The sequence below is a fragment of the Montipora foliosa genome, chromosome 13 (genome assembly GCF_036669935.1).
Source record: "Montipora foliosa isolate CH-2021 chromosome 13, ASM3666993v2, whole genome shotgun sequence".
Taxonomy (NCBI): domain Eukaryota; kingdom Metazoa; phylum Cnidaria; class Anthozoa; order Scleractinia; family Acroporidae; genus Montipora; species Montipora foliosa.
The window spans coordinates 29,050,323-29,069,426 of NC_090881.1; the positions used below are offsets into that span (position 1 = coordinate 29,050,323).

Consider the following 19,104-nt stretch of genomic DNA (forward strand, 5'->3'; position numbering starts at 1 on the left):
GCGACCTGTGGAATGTGACCTTTGTTTTAGACCCGCCGATTGAGTTATCACCATAGCATTAAAATTGTGACGCTGTAAGGTTATTGGAAATAAAATACACACTTCTTAACTGAAACCGAATAAGTTACCTTGATACGAAAGGCTATTAAAGTGGACGATATTCTCAGTTGTGGGACGTTATCAAAATGGAAATTAGGGCAGCTTCTTTAAAATATGCTACAGCAAAGAAACTGCGTCTTAAAACAAAAATATCTTTTAGAAGGGATTGTAGTGCTCGAGAAAAAGCTCGATGACCGTAACATATCAGACAAATGTTAGAGAGAGTATACAGACTGAACTGATAATGAAGAAACGACAATTAGAAGAGATCAGTCGCCTATAAAAAAAAAACAGTGAGGTGGTATAATGAAGGTGGAAAGAACACAAAATGTTTTCATAGTCTGGCGAAAAGACATTTTAACAGTAAAACTATTAGGAACCTCAAAATCGAAAATGATAAGAAGATTTTGACAAACTCAGAAATCGTAAATGAAGCTCAGTCACAAGTATTATGAATGTCTTCAGATTCAGATTTAATAACTTACGCCGAAAGCCAGAATATTCCCGGCAGTTGGCTTCTTATAGACTTTGAAAAAGGCTTCAATACTTTGGAATGGAGCTTAAAACTATTAGGAACCTCAAAATCGAAAATGATAAGAAGATTTTGACAAACTCAGAAATCGTAAATGAAGCTCAGTCACAAGTATTATGAGTGTCTTCAGATTCAGATTTAATAACTTACGCCGAAAGCCAGAATATTCCCGGCAGTTGGCTTCTTATAGACTTTGAAAAAGGCTTCAATACTTTAGAATGGAGCTTTATCGAAAGAACTCTCCGTTACTATTACTTTTTCTGGGTCAGGTTAAGTTATTTTATACCAACAGAAGCAGTTGCATACAAAACAACTGCCCGATTGGTCCTCGGCTTTATTTTACTTCTTTATTCATTTTTCAATCTTACTAGAGGTGTTAGACAAGAATGTCCTTAATCCCCTTACCTGGTTATCTTATGCGCAGCTACTTTACCTTAAAGAAAAAAGGGATCTCCTTTTCAAGTTTCCTAGTGAGAGATGGTAAACCAGATAAAAGTAAGAGAGCGAAACAATTAATGCCTATATGTAGAAGCTGGACTTAAAATGCTAGACATACAAGGCTTTAACCACGCCCTTAAGGCGAAAAGGATTCAAAAGTATCTACTAGATTGTTACAACAAAGGAAAATAGAAACTCTTGTTAGCTTTTTTGCGCAATAGTCATGATATCGAGCTTCCTTTGCACGGTATGTGGTGACCTTCAGGCGTCTGTTTTTCATACTCGCTTGAGACTGGATTTTAGTGCCCTAAATTATAATTTTCCTTTTACTAAAAGATGTTTTGTTTTGTTAGTTTTTTTTTTTAATCTGCCCGCACTTTTTGGAATGCGAATGCTGAAGATGCAAAACACTTTTCGCTGTACCGCCCGAGATTTGCTCCTTTGAGTGGAAAGTTCTTTGCGTCCCCTCATATTTACAAGGCCCTGTTAGGGGTATTGGGGACACGGGATAATTCATTAAATAATCATAGGGATAGGGGATAACTGCCACGGATAGTTTTGATCCAGTTTTAGGGATAAAAGTCTCGGAAATTTTGGGGATAAGGGATGACAAATTCCCCGCCTCCACCCCCCCCCCCCCCTTAACAGGGCCCAATTTATTAGGGACAGGAATAGATGGCATTGTACTTCTGACAAAAAAGGTTGATTGGTTCTTAAATGGATTCCCCACTATTGATTTCTAAGTTAATGTTAATTCATATCACTGAGTATTATTTCGTACTGAAATAGGAAGAGGTTTTCGCCTCTAAGAGCAAATATGTTGTTTGTTTCAATAAATATTTCGCTGGAAAAGGATTCTGTGGTATTTTCTGCCTTAGTGAATTATAATATCATGTTGTGTATTGAATTTTCGAGCTTAAGGTTCAAATGTGATATGGGAGAAGTTTTTTAGTATTGCTCTGTAAGCAGGAAGGGTTCACAGGCCTGTTGGAAGCGTGCTTGAGTTTCAACAAAATGAGCCCCAAAATCAGTGAAAACTTGTGACGCAGATGAATAATAGGGAACTTAAGCAACGATAACGGCGACGGCAACGAAAACGTCACAAATTTGCATATTTAGTAGGCAAAAACAATAGCTTTGCACGCCCTGCACGTGTGTTTTTCACTTTTGTCCATTTCTTTGCCGTCGTCAGCAAAACTACAACGTGAAACAGCCAAATTTGAGGTTTTATGGACAACGTCATTACTTGAGGATAAATTTTCATTTTCTGCCCTAAATTGAGCGCCGTTCCTACCAGCGTCATTTTTGAGGAACTACCACACCCCCGTCATATTAAAAAAGTTGAAATAGTAACGAAGCGATTAGAAAAACGCGAATTTATATTTTGAGATGACGTTCTCGGTGCCGTCGCCGTCGTCGTTGCTTAAGTTCCCTAATAAAGTAGCTGCTATTTCCAAAATGATGGAATTACCTGGTGATAAATAACGTCGTACGCGTCTTGGAGAGTAAATTTTGACTTTGCATAAACAAGAGTTGGGCGATTGTGATCTTTGTTTTGACTTCGCTCATTTCATTGTCAATCTTTATAACACTTAACAGAAAAAGAAACTTACAAAAACCCGGTATCTTGCCATCATTTGACACAGATGCTTCACTGTTTGGCGAGTAAACATGCCGCGGTAACTTAATCACGGCGCCCGCTGAATTCCGGCCATGTCACTTTCGATTTTGCAATTTACTTGAACGTAGCAAAAATCTCCCAAAATGTTTGTCGCTGATCGTAACTTTTTATATTCTATATTCACGGTTCAAAATTAATGTTGTTTTCATGTCGTAAATATTTTATTCTCGATCGACCGTCCGGGAAACTTCCTTCTGCTCTTTCTGAAAACTGTGTATCAATAGTTATTTTCTTTTTCATCAATATTTGTTTTGCATAAAGCAAGCTAACAGAATCTGTATCTTGCTGAGTTCGCATTTGTTAGCGTTAATAGTATTTTCGGTCAGATGTTTCTGTTTTTTACGAGGGGTTTATTGTTTTGGTCTCCCATCCTAACACTAACCCCGCGAAACAGGGCTTGACTTCAGTGAAGTTTAGTATTACAAAGCTTTCAGATGCTCAGAGAGCACACCTGTGGTGAAAAGAAGTTGTGAGGGAACTTGAAAATTATCAACATGTCAGCCCAGAAGCCAATGTTTCTCGCTTCTCTTTTATTTGTTATTCTTCAGAGACTGGAATGCTGTATTTCAATACCACACAATTCAGTGCCTTCTGATTTTCTGTAGCACGTACCACAGGCAAACCAGTGTACCCTCACGGAGGGTCTAGTTTTTTCTGTTTTTTCTTTTTTTTTTTTTTTCCGTGTCGGTAAAAGTCTTGCCTGTCACTCCCCTGGTAAATGGTGTCTTTGTGGATAGAGCCTTCTGCGAGTATTTTCTTAGGATCGAGAGGGTAGTGGAACTGCGTAGATTTCTCTGGTGGACACAGTAGAATCATTAACTTAGCCTGCAATGGCGTCGAAAGTCATGTAACGCGAATGGCGTTTTAGTGGATCCTTAAACAAAATATACCCTTATGGAGCTCAATAATGGCAAATCAATTGGGTACTGAACAAGACAGGCGACAACATCGACAACAATCTGTCGCCCGTCGAGCCGTCTTTTACCAAAAGTGCAGTTATGTAGAACATTGAAGATTCGCAGGGCAGCGATAATAGTGAATTCAAAGACTAGACAAGGTGGATTGAATGGAATTTCAAGCGTTAAAATCGCTGAAAAGGTAAGATTATTGTCGAAGCGATGCCGCAATTGCGTGTCTTCACCACATGTTCCTTTGATCTCACATTATTGTGTTTTCCGTCAAAATATTCGCTTGTTTTCGCTTTCGCTCGAACATATCTACCTTTATTACATGTCCAGTGAATAGTTTTATCCTCTGGGATGAATTTTCCGTCGAAAAATCGGTTATTTGGGCGGTCAGTGTAAAACGCAGACTGCAGACTGCAGACCGGGGGTAAAATGCAGACTTAGGGCCAAGTCGCACTAGAGGGCAATTTCGGATTTGTTCAGGACAAATCTGACTTGAAATCGGCCAGTGACAAAAAAATTGTCCGGAAAGCTACAGTCGCACTTTAGAACAAAATATGTGAACAAAACATCACACCATGCTGTGAGCGTCGCGCAATTTCCTTCGAAACCGCCTTTACTCGCTGTTTCCATCCACAAACCGCGACACGAGGGATCTCAAAATGTTCTCAGCTGACGAAGATGTACGGCGCAAAGAAGTTTGGGATGATCGGGCATTGAGCCGTCTTCGCTGAACTGAAAGGATTCTTGCAACGAGTCAGAACGCGTGGTAGAAGGAGATGGGCTGGGAGTTCCTCAATCGTTGAATATGTAAGGATTAGGCATCGGATAGATTTTTGCCACATTTCATACGGAAAATATTGGTCGCCCGCGCCTGGATTCATGATGTTGCGAAATGAGAACGTTTTCAATTTTACCGCGAAGTCTATAGCCTGCGAGAAGGCTCTCTCTCTCTTCGGTGGGCCTGCTCGGAGGCTACGAAGTCTATCGCATAGAGACTCTGCTACATATCACCTGTCAAATCACTTCCGAATCAAGACACCCTCGCCATTGTTTTTCAAGATTTGTTTTAGTTCGGCCTGCTCCAGAGGTAGTCGACGGCATCTTTGAAGTTTGTCCGTCTGCGACCAAATTTTGTCCTTCGGTGGACAAACCGGTCGCACTTGGTTTATCACTGTGATGACAGATTTTTGACATAAATAACAGTTTTGTCCTCTAGTGCGACTTGGCCCTTAGGGTAAAATAAATATTAATAATAAAAAAACGAGTCACAAGGATAAAATAAAGATTGTTTGAAAGACAATCCTGTTTTACATCTGTCAACAGCTCACATTATTATGACTGCAGGTCGCTGCACCTTTTGGGGATGCGATCGTGCGCGTTGAAATCATCTGTGCTTTGTTTTTGCGCTTCCAGATGCATTGCAATGTTCCAAATTATTTGTCACACCGGTACATCGAGGGAAATCGATCGAAAAACCAACAATTATTACTTCGAATACCTGAATAATCTCGGTTGTCTTTTTTCGGTGCAACGAAATGCACAAAGAATTTCATGTATTCCGAGCAATTAGGACGCGGGGATTTCATTGGTTAAGCTATGCGTGATAACCCCTAGGGAGAGGTTATAATTGAAAATTACATCTTCCAGATGCAAAACAAACGAGCTTGTGAACTAAAGGATAAACATAACGTACACAAAAGCGAATGAAAGGATCCTAATAAGAAATTTTTACACTTCAGTCATACTGGCTTAAGCCTACTGAATTGAAACGTTAAATGGTTGCAAAATCCACGTTATCTCTGTCTTTGTTAATTGGTACTGTAGCCATGCGTGTCAAAATAAATTGAGTTATTGGGTAATTACTCGATTACTTTGTTCAGTGCAGCAAAATGGACAGTTGAATTACGGGGTGGTGACTTCTTTGCCTAAAAGCAAGTCACTTAACGAAACTGTCCTTTTTCAAACAACAACAAGGATTCAAACAGCTTCAATTCTTACAGAGTTCGATAAAAATCCGGATTTAAAACATGCGGTGGGGCAACCAAAGCGATGGGAGCTGTGTTGGGGTTTCAGTGTGAGAGTACAAACGGCTACTAACACTCTTATAACTCTTTTTTCATTATTATTTTATTAACCCGCAGTCTGCAGTCTGCAGTCTGCATTTTACCCTCAGTCTGCATTTTATCCCTGGTCTGCAGTCTGCAGTCTGCAGTCTGCGTTTTACACTGACCGGTTATTTGAGTGGTTTTTGGCAACAGAGGTTAATTATTCGTAATGCGATCGCTTCCGTTGCCGTTAGCAATGGGTCGCAAATTTGACACTTTTATCGCATTATCACATTACGCATTGAACCACGTTATCTATTATTCCTAAAAATCTAAAAATATTCGTGCCTTATCAGTTTTCGGTCGAATTTATGTCCAAGAAAGCAGATAAATTGCAGAAAATATTAGTTTTGCATCCAAAAATTCGTAATCAACGCTAAAATGACCAAATTTTGCCAAGAAAACATATTTTACTGTTCTTTTTCTTAAATTTTTTCGTTCAACTTTCGCTTTTATAAAATGTTTCAGTTTTCTGTAAATAAGTTATCTGCTGTTGGAAAGCTTATTTTCTTAGCTTTAAAATGATGTATTTTTTCCCCCTAACTTAAATATTTTTTGAGAAAAAAAAAACATTTTTTGGCGATGGCTGATTTACCGCGGTTTTCTCGTGGTTGGGAAAGTAGGAAAAAGAGTTAGGCCAGTAGCCAGGTTTTTAACCTCAGAAAAGGATCTGTTTCGTCGTACGAACGTGTGAGGACCTGTGAGCCAAAGGGCCTCTGCTGGTATGACTTCTGGGTGACCCCTTAATAACTTCTTACTAACCGAGCGCGAGGGCCGTACTGCCAGGGAAATATTGGCCCGAGGTCATGGCAGTACGGACCGAGCGCACGGACCTCGCTGCGCTCGGTCCGTACAAAAACGACCCAGGGCCAATATTCCCCAGTACGGCTCGAGCTAGCTCGGTTAGTAAGTAGTTTATTATATGGTTTTTTAATTACCTTTTGCTTTGTTTTTGCAAGCCCGTAATCGGCCCGTGGGCCAGTCACAATTTGCCTGGAACGCTGCACGCCCGGGGGAGGGGACTCCCATATGAAACAGACGGGGATGCTCGTCGTCTCGCTTAGGGGTGTAAATTTTGGATTTTGGTCTCGCTTAGGGTGTTTCGGGCAAAGCGCCAATATTTTAAGCCGCCAAGGTCAAAATTTGCTTAAGTCACGCCCAGATTGGTCTCCTTTAGGAGTCACAAAAAGCTTGAGCCACGCCCAGATGGTCTCCTTTAGGGGTTAAATTTAAAATTTCCGACTAGCATCCCCGTGTGTTCCATATGGGAGTCCCCCCCCTCCTCCCCGGGGCTGCACGTACCACAGGCAACCCAGTGTACCCTCACGGAGGGTCTAGTTTTTTTTGTTTTTTGTTTTTTTTTTTTTTCCGTGTCGGTAAAAGTCTTGCCTGTCACTCCCCTGGTAAGTGGTGTCTTTGTGTATAGAGCCTTCTGCGCGTATTTTCTTAGGATCTAGAGGGTAGTGGAACTGCGTAGATTTCTCTGGTGGACACAGTAGAATCATCAACTTAGCCTGCAATGGCGTCGAAAGTCATGCAACGCGAATGGCGTTTTAGTGGATCCTTAAACAAAATATACCCTTATGGAGCTCAATAATGGAAAGTCAGTTGGATAAACTAGGCATGAATCTCAAAAGCGACGAGTACTGGACTTCGACAACAATCTATCGCCCGTCGAGACGAAATCAAAGTGAGCAGTATTTACCTGAAGTACATGGTAATTTGACACAATTGAGTTTCTTGTCTTCACGCACGCAATGAAATAGGAAGAGGTTTTCACCTCTAAGAGCAAATATGTTGTTTGTTTCAATAAAATTTTCGCTGGAAAAGGATTCTGTGGTATTTTCTGCCTTTGTGAATTATGATATCATGTTGTGTATTGAATTTTCGAGCTTAAGGTTCAAATGTGATATGGGAGAAGTTTTTTAGTATTGCTCTGTAAGCAGGAAGGGTTCACAGGCCTGTTGGAAGCGTGCTTGAGTTTCAACAAAATGAGGCCCAAAATCAGTGAAAACTTGTGACGCAGATGAATAATAAAGTAGCTGCTATTTCCAAAATGATGGAATTACCTGGTGATAAATAACGTCGTACGCGTCTTGGAGAGTAAATTTTGACTTTGCATAAACAAGAGTTGGGCGATTGTGATCTTTGTTTTGACTTCGCTCATTTCATTGTCAAACTTTATAACACTTGACAGAAAAAGAAACTTACAAAAACCCGGTATCTTGCCATCATTTGACACAGATGCTTCACTGTTTGGCGAGTAAACATGCCGCGGTAACTTAATCACGGCGCCCGCTGAATTCCAGCCATGTCACTTTCGATTTTGCAATTTACTTGAACGTAGCAAAAATCTCCCAAAATGTTTGTCGCTGATCGTAACTTTTTATATTCTATATTCACGGTTCAAAATTAATGTTGTTTTCATGTCGTAAATATTTTATTCACGATCGACCGTCCGGGAAACTTCCTTCTGCTCTTTCTGAAAACTGTGTATCAATATTTATTCGCTTTTTCATCAATATTTGTTTTGCATAAAGCAAGCTACCAGAATCTGTACCTTGCTGAGTTCGCATTTGTTAGCGTTAATAGTATTTTCGGTCAGATGTTTCTGTTTTCTACGAGGGGTTTATTGTTTTGGTCTCCCATCCCAACACTAACCCCGCGAAACAGAGCTTGACTTCAGTGAAGTTTAGTATTACAAAGTTTTCGGATGCTCATATTAGGGCACACTTGTGGTGAAAAGAAGTTGTGAGGGAACTTGAAAATTATCAACATGTCAGCCCAGAAGCCAATGTTTCTCGCTTCTCTTTTATTTGTTATTCTTCAGAGACTGGAATGCTGTATTTCAATACCACACAATTCAGTGTCTTCTGATTTTCTGTAGCACGTATCTTAGGCAAGCCAGTGTATGCTTCACAGAAGCATCTAGTTCCGAATGGACTAAAAATTCTCGGTGACCAACTTGATAGGCCTAGGTCGCTTTTAAAACGATTTTTGCGAAATTTTTTGCGGATCTCAGTTGTTTACGTTCATTTTCTAGTGTATGATTTTTACCTCATGGTATGACGTAAGTCATGCTATGGGGTTTAGGGTTTGGGGGCGAAATTCAATTAAAAAATCACTCACTCACTTTGTTAGACATTAATTTATGCATTAAACCTGGATTAAACAAATGTTTGTCCCTCTCCCCGACAAGTTTACCTGTTTAAAGTCACGGTGTACGGATATTTGGGGGGTGGTACAAAGGCGAGCATATGCCGAACTACTTGGACAGATTCAAAATGGCGTCCTGTCCCTTGAAGCGTGATGGTTTTTTGATTCCAAACCTGATCAAAGCATACCTTTTGTGGAGCCAAAAATGGAAAGGAAAAATGCTACAGAATACTCGACTGCCGAGAAATGGGCCTCTGAGTCCTAAAAGTGACAATAACATGAACGATTCGTGCGTAAAGACCCAAACACCTCGAATATGAAGTGAGCTTAAGCTTACTGCAAATTGGTAAGCGTAAAACTTCGTTGATTTTATCTTTTTCCACCCACGACCACGAAAACTTTGAAATGTGCTGTGTTTTGAATGCAAATCACGGACTATGGGGCCTCTCGAGACTTCTGGGAACAAAGTGGTAGTTGGATGGAGGTTTAGAGTTAATTTTGGTGAACCGTGACGTGAAGAGCCCAGCTAGGAGGACCTCCTTGGACGACGACGAATCGACTGGCCACAGGAAGAAAGCAGTATGTTGAAATGAGCGGTTTATCATCTGGGACAAAAGGGAAGCCTTCCTCCTCCTATCATATGGCATTTTGTGTAAACCTCAATAGCATTATAGAGATGAAAACACACAAAAGTAAGTGTATAATGTACATACCACATGATATAGTAGTAGCTACATGTAAATGTCTAAAGTAAACTTACTACTTCTCTATCAAGGTCAAAGGATGCCAATTAAAATGATGTACCGGTACATCTATTTCAATGTTTGACAGTCAAGTTTTCTCTCCTGCATATTACACATGTTTACAAACATTGTATAGAATTTCTTCTTGTTGCTGTCATCACACTTGATGCATTTTTGAGTAAAAAATGGTGATAGTCATGCAATATAATTTCCACCAGATTAATTTATATAACAACCTTCCAATAAAGCACTGTTAACTAGCAATACCATCTAGACTTTTGTTTGCTTGCTTTCCACTCTGTATAGACATTCTGACATAACAGACTGTGAAAAAATGTATTATAACACTTTAAATGCAAGAACTATAGGAAAGTAAAACATTAAATTGATCTCCAACTTCAGTTTTATGCAACTCATAACCTTTGTTGTGGGTTACAACACTTTCTTGTTTTAAATCAAGATCTTACATCACTGTTTTGCTCTGTAATCCCTCATTGATTATCAAATTTCACTTAAAAGCCCCACATACAGTCTTTTAACTATAGCAAATTAGCTGGTGATTTGACCAGATCTATGAATTATTTACTTGCCCAAGAATTTGTCCAACAGGAAAGATTTTAAAATTCTGTCATTAATCGTAATTACCAACATAATGCTTTGATTTATAATTTCTATATCCAAAAAAACCCAGTTATTTACCAGAAATGTAGATCACAATAATTATACAGTAACTTCGGAACAACAATTACATTTAGTGAAAAATTTCCCTTCAAAACAACAATACTGTGTACTTCAATGTAATATGTTTAATGATAATTTTTACCATGGGAAAAAATTGCATTCCTATGCTATGTGGCCATTACCCCCTCTGCCAACTCCTACAATTCTGGATCTGCAATGCATCTTCGATTCCATCATTGGGCCTTGGAATATGAATATACATTTACCATAGAATGACAGAGTCAAGAAATATTTTTTTCAACTAAAATATAACAGTGTCAAAAAGACTTCAACAATAACAGCCCCTTTTTACACAAATCAATAAAAATATTATTTCACATGTCTCTAAAAATGCTAACTTCAGTACATTGAGAACACTGTCATCCATAACATCAGCTACTCTTTGATAAATGTTAGTCCCATATTTTAACCAAAAAAACTAATTGCAAAGTTCAATAGACTTGATTACTTTCTCTTCACTGAGCACATCAAATGTTAATTTGGGTACATTGAGAAGAGTGTCCTTCATAACATCAGCTGACAGCTTTGATACATCCTTGTCAATTGCGTAACCATCTGCACTGGATATTTTCTGAAAGAGGTCTTGCAGCGCTGAATGAGGACAATAATGATGTCCAGCATTTTCACCATGCTGTGCTGGTGCAGATCATATCTGACTTTTGCATCTTCAGGTTACAATTGAGACACTTAAGTGCACTTTTCTCGTCAATGTCGCCTATCTTAGATTTGCAGTTGATGCAAATAAAAGATTTTCTAACATCAGCAGCAAAACAGTTCCGGTGATGGGTTTTTTGCTCTTTTCCCTTGGTTTTAACTCCTCAGCTGCACCACTGGATTCTAGGGATACTGCAATATCGTCACTTATGTCTATTTTAGTGCACTTAGTTGAACTAAGCTGCTTCTTGTTGAAACAGTTAACCTTCAGTCCTTGAAAGTAAAAGGAACCATCCACAAACACTTGCTAAATTCGATTTTCCCAAAGTATTGCTGTGATCGCACCAGATGCATCTGCAACAATCACACCGCACTTAGACAGCTCCTTCTTCATCACATGTGAATGAACACTTGAAAGCTCGTTCTAGAACCCAGGCCTTCGCTTTTTAAATGATTGCAGAACAAAACGCTTTTGTAAGGGCAACTGCATGGGTTGCGTTTTAACTTTGTGTACTTTTTCTCAACGAATTTCACCACCACATCACTCGTCACATAGCCTACACTACTACAATTCTATATTTCCACCAGAAATATGGTAAGTAATTTTAAATCGGGAACTGCATACACGCGAGCACGTAATAGTGGTATGGACGTAAAATTTCCCCAACACGAAACACTGCTTTTCTAAGCGTGTTAAACCTCCATCCTAATGCGCACATACTCTCACGAGTATTACTCCTTCTTGAATCAATTTTCCAACAAAAACAAAAAAATAGCCTACGTTTAATAAAGTATCGCTCTTTGTCATGAGTTCCACAACTAAATTATGGTTGCCTGAACAACCACATCTCCATCCGTCAAATTTGGACAATGCAAACTAATGCCGGTATCGTAACTAATTCTTCACACATTTGCAATTTAAGACAATTTTTCTCCATCAAAACTCTTACCAACACAACAATTGTGCTTGCACATGTTGCCTACGATCAAAAAAAAAACTTTCCAAAGAAAGCTAGATCGCAGGTTACGTCAAGGGCGCCAAGAATTCGTACCATGAGGTTGCTCTAAGGAGCCTTTGATTCTCTGCCGATATATATATTTTTTCCGTTGAAGCTTATTAAATAACCTTTAAAATGAGGTATAATTTTCCACATAACTGTGAATACTTGCAAAAATAAAAGCTTTTATTTGAGAGCGATTTTTTTCGTGCGAATTAACATAACAAGAAAGAGTTAAGGGGCACCCACTTTTTAAGATGTTGCGCTTTGCTGAGAAAAAGGAATGAGTCGCAAGTACAGCTCTGAGTATATTAACATGACAATGTCTGATAATATCCTGATATTTGTAGTAAACACAGCTTTTCAACTGTATCGCTCGTGCATGCGATCAACCTGACTATCTAAATTTCCATCCAAAAGATCACCTCTTGATGACTGAAATTTTACCGTGTATATTTCAGTCTATTTATGTGCAGAAGTTCCCAATCAAACCTAACCTAAGGCGGTATTATATAATTCGCTGATCTGAATCGATAGAAATTGGGACCTTCCTGTAAAAGATATTTTATCGAACATTAAAGAACACCCATTATTGAAGATATCGTGCTTTGCTGAGTAAACTGAATGAGTAACAAGTACATCTCTGAGTATATTAACATGACAAGGTCTAATAATATCCTAATGATTATAGTAAAGCATAACTTTCCAACTGTATCGGTCGACCATGGAAACAAGCTGTCTATGTAATTAAAGATCCCTTCTCAATGATTGGAATATTTATTAAGCAGTTATTCCAGTCTCTTTAAGTAAATAATTCCAGGGGGTAGCATTTTTTGGACAGTAACTATCACACTTGGTCATGACGTACTTTGTTTGCTCTCTTACATCTTGTAAGAGCTATGAAAGTTCAAGAGTTTTGACTTTTGTTCACTCTATTAGCAAACTGTTGTAACAATTATGTGAACCGACAAAGTTGACATCGTTTTGTTAAACTGCACCAATGGCAAGTTGATTTGTTGGCATTCCTCTTCATGTGGGCAGGAAATAGAACGCGCTGTTTAAGAAGCATAAAGCGGCCGTGTGTAAGAATAAACGCCTCTCATCTAACAAATGGTCACCCCTCCACCCCCTCTTACTAGAAGTTGGGACTTTCCTGTAGAAGATATTTAATCTAACATTAAAGAACACCCATTATTGAAGATATCATGCTTTGCTGAGCAATCTGAATGAGTAACAAGTACAGCTCTGAGTATATTAACATGACAAGGTCTAATATTATCCTAATAATTATAGTAAAGCATAACTTTCCAACTGTATCGCTCGTGCATGGAAACAAGCTGTCTATGTAAATCTCCACCCAAAAGATTCCTGCTCGATGTTTGGAATATTTATTAAACGTTTATTCCAGACTATTCAAGTAAATAATTCCTAGGGGTAGCATTTCTTGGACAGTAACTATCACACTTGGTCATGATGTACTTTGTTTGCTCTCTTACATCTTGAAAGAGCTATGAAAATTCAAGAGTTTTGACTTTTGTTCACTCTATTAGCAAACTGTTGTAACAATTATGTGAACTGACAAAGTTGACATTGTTTTGTTAAACTGCACTAATGGCAAGTTGATTTGTTGGCATTCCTCTTCATGTGGGCAGGAAATAGAACGCGCTGTTTAAGAAGCGTAAAGCGGCCGTGTGTAAGAATAAACGCCTCTCATCTAACAAATGGTCACCCCTCCACCCCCTCTTACTAGAAGTTGCGACTTTCCTGTAGAAGATATTTAATGGAACATTAAAGAACACCCATTATTGAAGATATCATGCTTTGCTGATCAATCTGAATGAGTAACAAGTACAGCTCTGAGTATATTAACATGACAAGGTCTAATATTATCCTAATAATTATAGTAAAGCATAACTTTCCAACTGTATCGCTCGTGCATGGAAACAAGCTGTCTATGTAAATCTCCACCCAAAAGATTCCTGCTCGATGTTTGGAATATTTATTAAACGTTTATTCCAGACTATTCAAGTAAATAATTCCTAGGGGTAGCATTTCTTGGACAGTAACTATCACACTTGGTCATGATGTACTTTGTTTGCTCTCTTAAATCTTGTTAGAATTCCTCTGCGTGTGGGCAGAATTTAATAAACGCGCCGCACGTTTATTAGATCACTTACGATAGGTCGTTAATTTTGTCGCTGATGCATGTATAATGAGCTGTTTAATGATATAAAACTGGAATCATTATAGAGCATAACAAAGCATTTCATTTGCTTGAGCTTCTTGTGAAGACAACTCCAACGTTTCTCCTTAAAGGTAAGCCTCAGTCTAAAAGAATACAATTGGTAATTGGAAAGTATGTGAACTCACTCTTCATATTTTCAGCTTTTTGTTCTCGCATGTCTGTTTGAGCCTTTCTCATTGCCGAGAGCATTTTTTCTACTTTTGTTTAACTTTTTATGTTTTTGATTGCGTAAGAGTTCCGTACTGAGGTTGAGCCCCTAAATTGGTGCCCAGACTAACCTTGTATTTCTGTCTTTCGTCTAGTTACATTTGCCAGCCATGTCTGTCAGTTTGGAATGCTGTTTTGGAATGCTGTTGATTGGTCATGTTCAGCAACCACCATTGTAAGTATGGCCACACGCACGCACTGACAAAATTACTGGCTGACGCCCTGACTCACACACGTACCCACGTTCTTGCCAAGTAAGGGTCCCAAGTAGGCGCACACTCTGGCCCATTCTCGCGTGTAAACTCACACGCGCGCACGCCTTGGAAAGCCTGGGTAATACTCGAACTTCGCATTATCTCGAACTTGACACCGTGTTGTATGCCCTGTATCACTGTTGTTTTATCAAGAGTACCTCGAAGAATTAACCGGAACCAAGCGTGTCACTGAGAAAAAATGTTATTCGCCATTTCTCAAACTAAGACCAACAATAGGTAAACATCGCTGGTCTCAGGACTTGCGTCATAATATTTTCAGTCATTTTCAAGTGTGCCTTTAAACAGAATGAAACTCTCAAATAAACGTTTGCTGGAGCAGACAGGCACCAAAGACTAAGAATAAGCCAAGGAAGGGACAAGGACGGTTAAGAATGGCGAAGATTAGCACGGTTTGCAAAGTTAACGACTAAATTAGACTAAATTAGATAAAATTTTGTTTTAAGATGGACAAAGTGGACAGCGTGATGTACTTTTTAAAGGCTCGAGATAATACAAAACTATACTCAGTGTAAAGAAAGGTTACGTTTATACAAACGTTGGCCGTATAGCACTTATATTTTAAACAGAGTTAACTGACTAGAGTGAATTTAACACAACGCTATTGTAAAAACTTGGACATCAAGCTAGTGTTTGCCCCATACAAGATTAAGAACTTATTCAGTGCCAAAGATGCTATTTCCAAATTATCACGATCCCGTGTGGTTTATAAATTTTCTTGCGCAGGCTGTAGTGCCTGCTATGTCGGCGAAACAAACCGACATCTTGCTACACGTGTTCGTGAACATTTAACATCGGATAAGAACTCGCATATCTTTCAGCACATTAATGGGTCAGAAGCATGCAGATCTTTATGCTCGGAGGAGTGTTTTTCAATCCTTGACACCGCCTCCACGCCTTTTCAACTAAAAATCAAGGAGGCCTTACACATAGGTTGGGAAAAACCCTCATTAAATAAGCAGGTTAATCATGTCAATTTAACACTTTCACTGTAATTTTCCTCGTCCATACCCATTGTCTTCTCATCATTGTATTTTCTATTCACGTTGTTATTTAATCAGTACTTATGCATGTTATTAGCTATCTTTTATATAACACCGACTAGCGGTTTCACTTGTATTCACAACTGACGATGGATGTCGATCATCCGAAACATGTTTTGCAAATTTAAAATTGTGTGTTTCTTTTTGAAAATAAATATATCACATTTTGCGCCCACAGGGGAATGGAACTGGGATAAATTTGCATTAGCAAAATGGCCTATTACGCGTGAAATCCGTCAGCTCTTCCGACACGTTCATGCCTGGGTACACCTAGGCACTAACAGGTCCAAAACTGAAAAACACTGAATTTTAATAAAACGTCATTTTTCTGATTAATTAATGAATTAATTAATTTTTATCTGCTTTTTGTTGTAGGTGACGCACGGGTAGTTTCCAAACTTGCTGACTTTACAAGTGTGAATGATCCTAATTCCTTTGAATCACGGGAAGATATCCAAGGTAAGGTCTTGGTTGCAGCAAAATGCGCAATAGAATTACTAGGCGGCGTTTCATTGGCTGTGGGAAACAGCTTCGTCTTTTTGTACGCTCAAAATGCTTACAAGTTTACACGCTGTCGCAGTAGATCAATAGACGGTAGAAAATGTACTGGAAATAACAAGATATTTCTTACATAGATCACACCTGGTTTTATCGCAGTTGAAGCACTGAAACCGGCGCTGGTGCATCAGTTGTCAGCGCCGAGCTGTTTGTACGTTTTGAAGGCACTAAAGTTCGCCTACCGACTTCGTTAGAATTGTGAAGATACGTGTGCGAAATCAACTCTACACTGCTTTATTCAGACTATCTAGACATTGGTATTTAATGCTGACGGCGTAATTACTTACGGAGGTTATAGTGTTCAGTAATATGACTTTCAAAATTCAGTATAGCCTAAGTTGCACTAGATTTTGCTTATTGTATATCGCTGGTGAGCGCATTTCAAAATTTGATCAGAGAAGTTTTTAAATCCTTCATTTTGACAATTGCGTGCAGCACTGTCAGTATGAAAATCGTACTGACGTCAGATCTCGAGGTGAGACCACACGTCCACTGAGCCATTTCAATGTTGTATGTTTTGCGGTGGTTCTCGCAAAATAGAGTTTCGGTTTCTGTCACGCCAAGTCATGTCTTATTTCGTTCAGTCATTTCACATTACAAGACACCATTCCTTCTGCGGTCGAACAATTCAACACTACTGAAGCTATGCCGTATCGTTTGCGCGAATGAGTTGCCTTCATACTAAATCGATCGATCTGCCTTTGCACTAATTGCCTTTGCGTTGAATCATTTAACACTACATAGAATCATTTGCCGTTGAGAAGAACCAGTTCCATCATTTGGCAATGAAGTGAAGCATTCCACTTTTCATTGAACCATTTTGAAACCAAAGTACTAGACCGTTTAATATCAGACATGTTGATCTTTCCACGGATCGTCAACAGATGGATGCCGGTTCTTATTTGCCTGTTCCATTTTGACATCGGCAATTAGACCATTTCTAAGCTGTCTAAATCATTCAATGTTTGAGTGAATCACTTCACCGGAAGTCGGTTTCCAGAGAAGTCCGTATAACCTTAATTCTGACTTAAATAATATTGGATGCAATTTGTGACCATCGTAACACATATTTTCAAAAAGTACTCGGAAATTCTGTCTTACCATGAAGGGTTTCCCTGACAGATTGCAAGTATATGATGCATGCCGCCGGATTTCCATATTACGTTTAATTTGCAAAAACAAGGAGCCTTGCCTTTTGACTCTTGTCATAGTAAATTGATGCTGCAGAAATTGAATGTTTCTAATTTAACTGGAAACACCGGATTTTTACTATGGCTTTCAAATCACTGTTTCACTTGCATTTTTCAATATGATTTGAGAACAAAAAGTACAAAGTATTATTTAACAACATTCAGTGATGATGGAAGCTTGAAAATGTTTCAAAATAGTTGTGATGCAGCCGGATCTTTTATTGAAACAATAACTGACACAGTAAAAGCAGAATACAAATGAAGAATATATCATCGTTAATATATTAGCAACGAAGTCGATCTGACTTGATCTGAATTCATCGATCACTTGTGCAATACAATGCGCGGCTTCACAATGTCGAAATAGAGGAAAAATCCGACGAGAATTTGACAGTGCTGTCCCAATTCCTGTTAAAAGAATGGCGAAGGATCCCATCGATACTCCAGAGCCAAAAAAATGTTTGAATTTTGGGATACAGTAACTTGAATGCACCTACATTCGTAAGATATTGAACAGTTCTGTGCAGCTTTCATTTGTTGATCAAATAAACCTCAGCGAACAATATTGCATTATATTAAAAAAAAGTGTCGTGAATGGTCTTTTCATTAAATTGTCCATGCATGGCGAAGCCACGCACGATCACAATATATTTTGTTTCCCTATAAACTGTGTGCAGTACAGAAGAAAATATTGCGAACAACTCTTGATAATATCACAGACTTCCGAAAGCGGTTGGAAGCCGGATTGACAAATACATCCTTTTTCCTACATAGGGAGCCCACACAAACAGTGTGTCTGTTTGTATGTTCGAAATATAAAGAAATGTATGGGAAATATTGAAGAGCCCTAATATAGTAAACTTACATCGAGAAATGACTATGTTAAAGCTCAAAATAACCTCAGTTGTTGTGTATTGTCATTTCTGCGGCTGAAAATGGTGAATTTGAGCGATTTGGTGGGTTTTCCGTTGACAGTTACTACACGTCCTTAGAAGGAGACCTTGTCTCCTTCAAAACACGTTCATGAACAGTCCTTTAGGATAGAGGATAACATTCTTAAGCCCTGGCTAAACTATCAAACATTTCTGCACAACACAAAATGCTGGATGGAAAGGTTTGATCGAGATCAAACATATGTTGAGACAGGCGGCTAAACGGTCAAACAAGTTCACCCAATACGATGTTGGACGAAAATGTTTGAATCGTTCGTCCGGGGCTTTAGTTTCGTTGATAAGTGTCATGTGTCATTCCACTGCGTTTTAATTGTTTTGTTGTTGTTGTTGTTTACTTTCTTTTTATTGTAAGCCGTTTATATTCGATAATTATTGATGCAAAACGATCAATTGTTCTTGACTAGCCCGCTCTACATGCAGAAACTGGGACGATAATATGAAATGTGAAAGGTGGTTTCAAATTGGGGAGTGTGTAAAGAACCCAAGTTATGTGTTGAAGCGCTGTCCCAAGTCCTGTGGTTTATGCAGTAAGTAAAACACTCTAATGTACAGTTGTCATGCATGCAGTGAGTAGCCTTAAG

At 38.8% G+C, this 19,104-nt stretch overlaps 1 protein-coding gene across 3 annotated transcripts in view; it reads left to right on the top strand.

Annotated features, from left to right (window-relative positions):
• The first annotated feature begins 8,860 nt into the window (after positions 1-8,860).
• Positions 8,861-19,104, top strand: part of LOC137982837 (putative tyrosinase-like protein tyr-3) — a 50,165-nt gene continuing 39,921 nt past the window's right edge. Inside the window, exons 1-4 of one of the 3 annotated variants that reach the window (XM_068829997.1) lie at positions 9,017-9,611; positions 14,603-14,682; positions 16,198-16,281; positions 18,928-19,050. In XM_068829997.1, coding sequence (XP_068686098.1) covers positions 14,664-14,682; positions 16,198-16,281; positions 18,928-19,050 — 226 coding nt within the window. In that variant the 5' untranslated portion in view covers positions 9,017-9,611; positions 14,603-14,663. Of the gene's footprint in view, positions 9,612-11,470; positions 14,372-14,602; positions 14,683-16,197; positions 16,282-18,927; positions 19,051-19,104 lie in introns of those variants that run through there. The other 2 variants (XM_068829995.1, XM_068829993.1) reach the window with 2 other exon arrangements.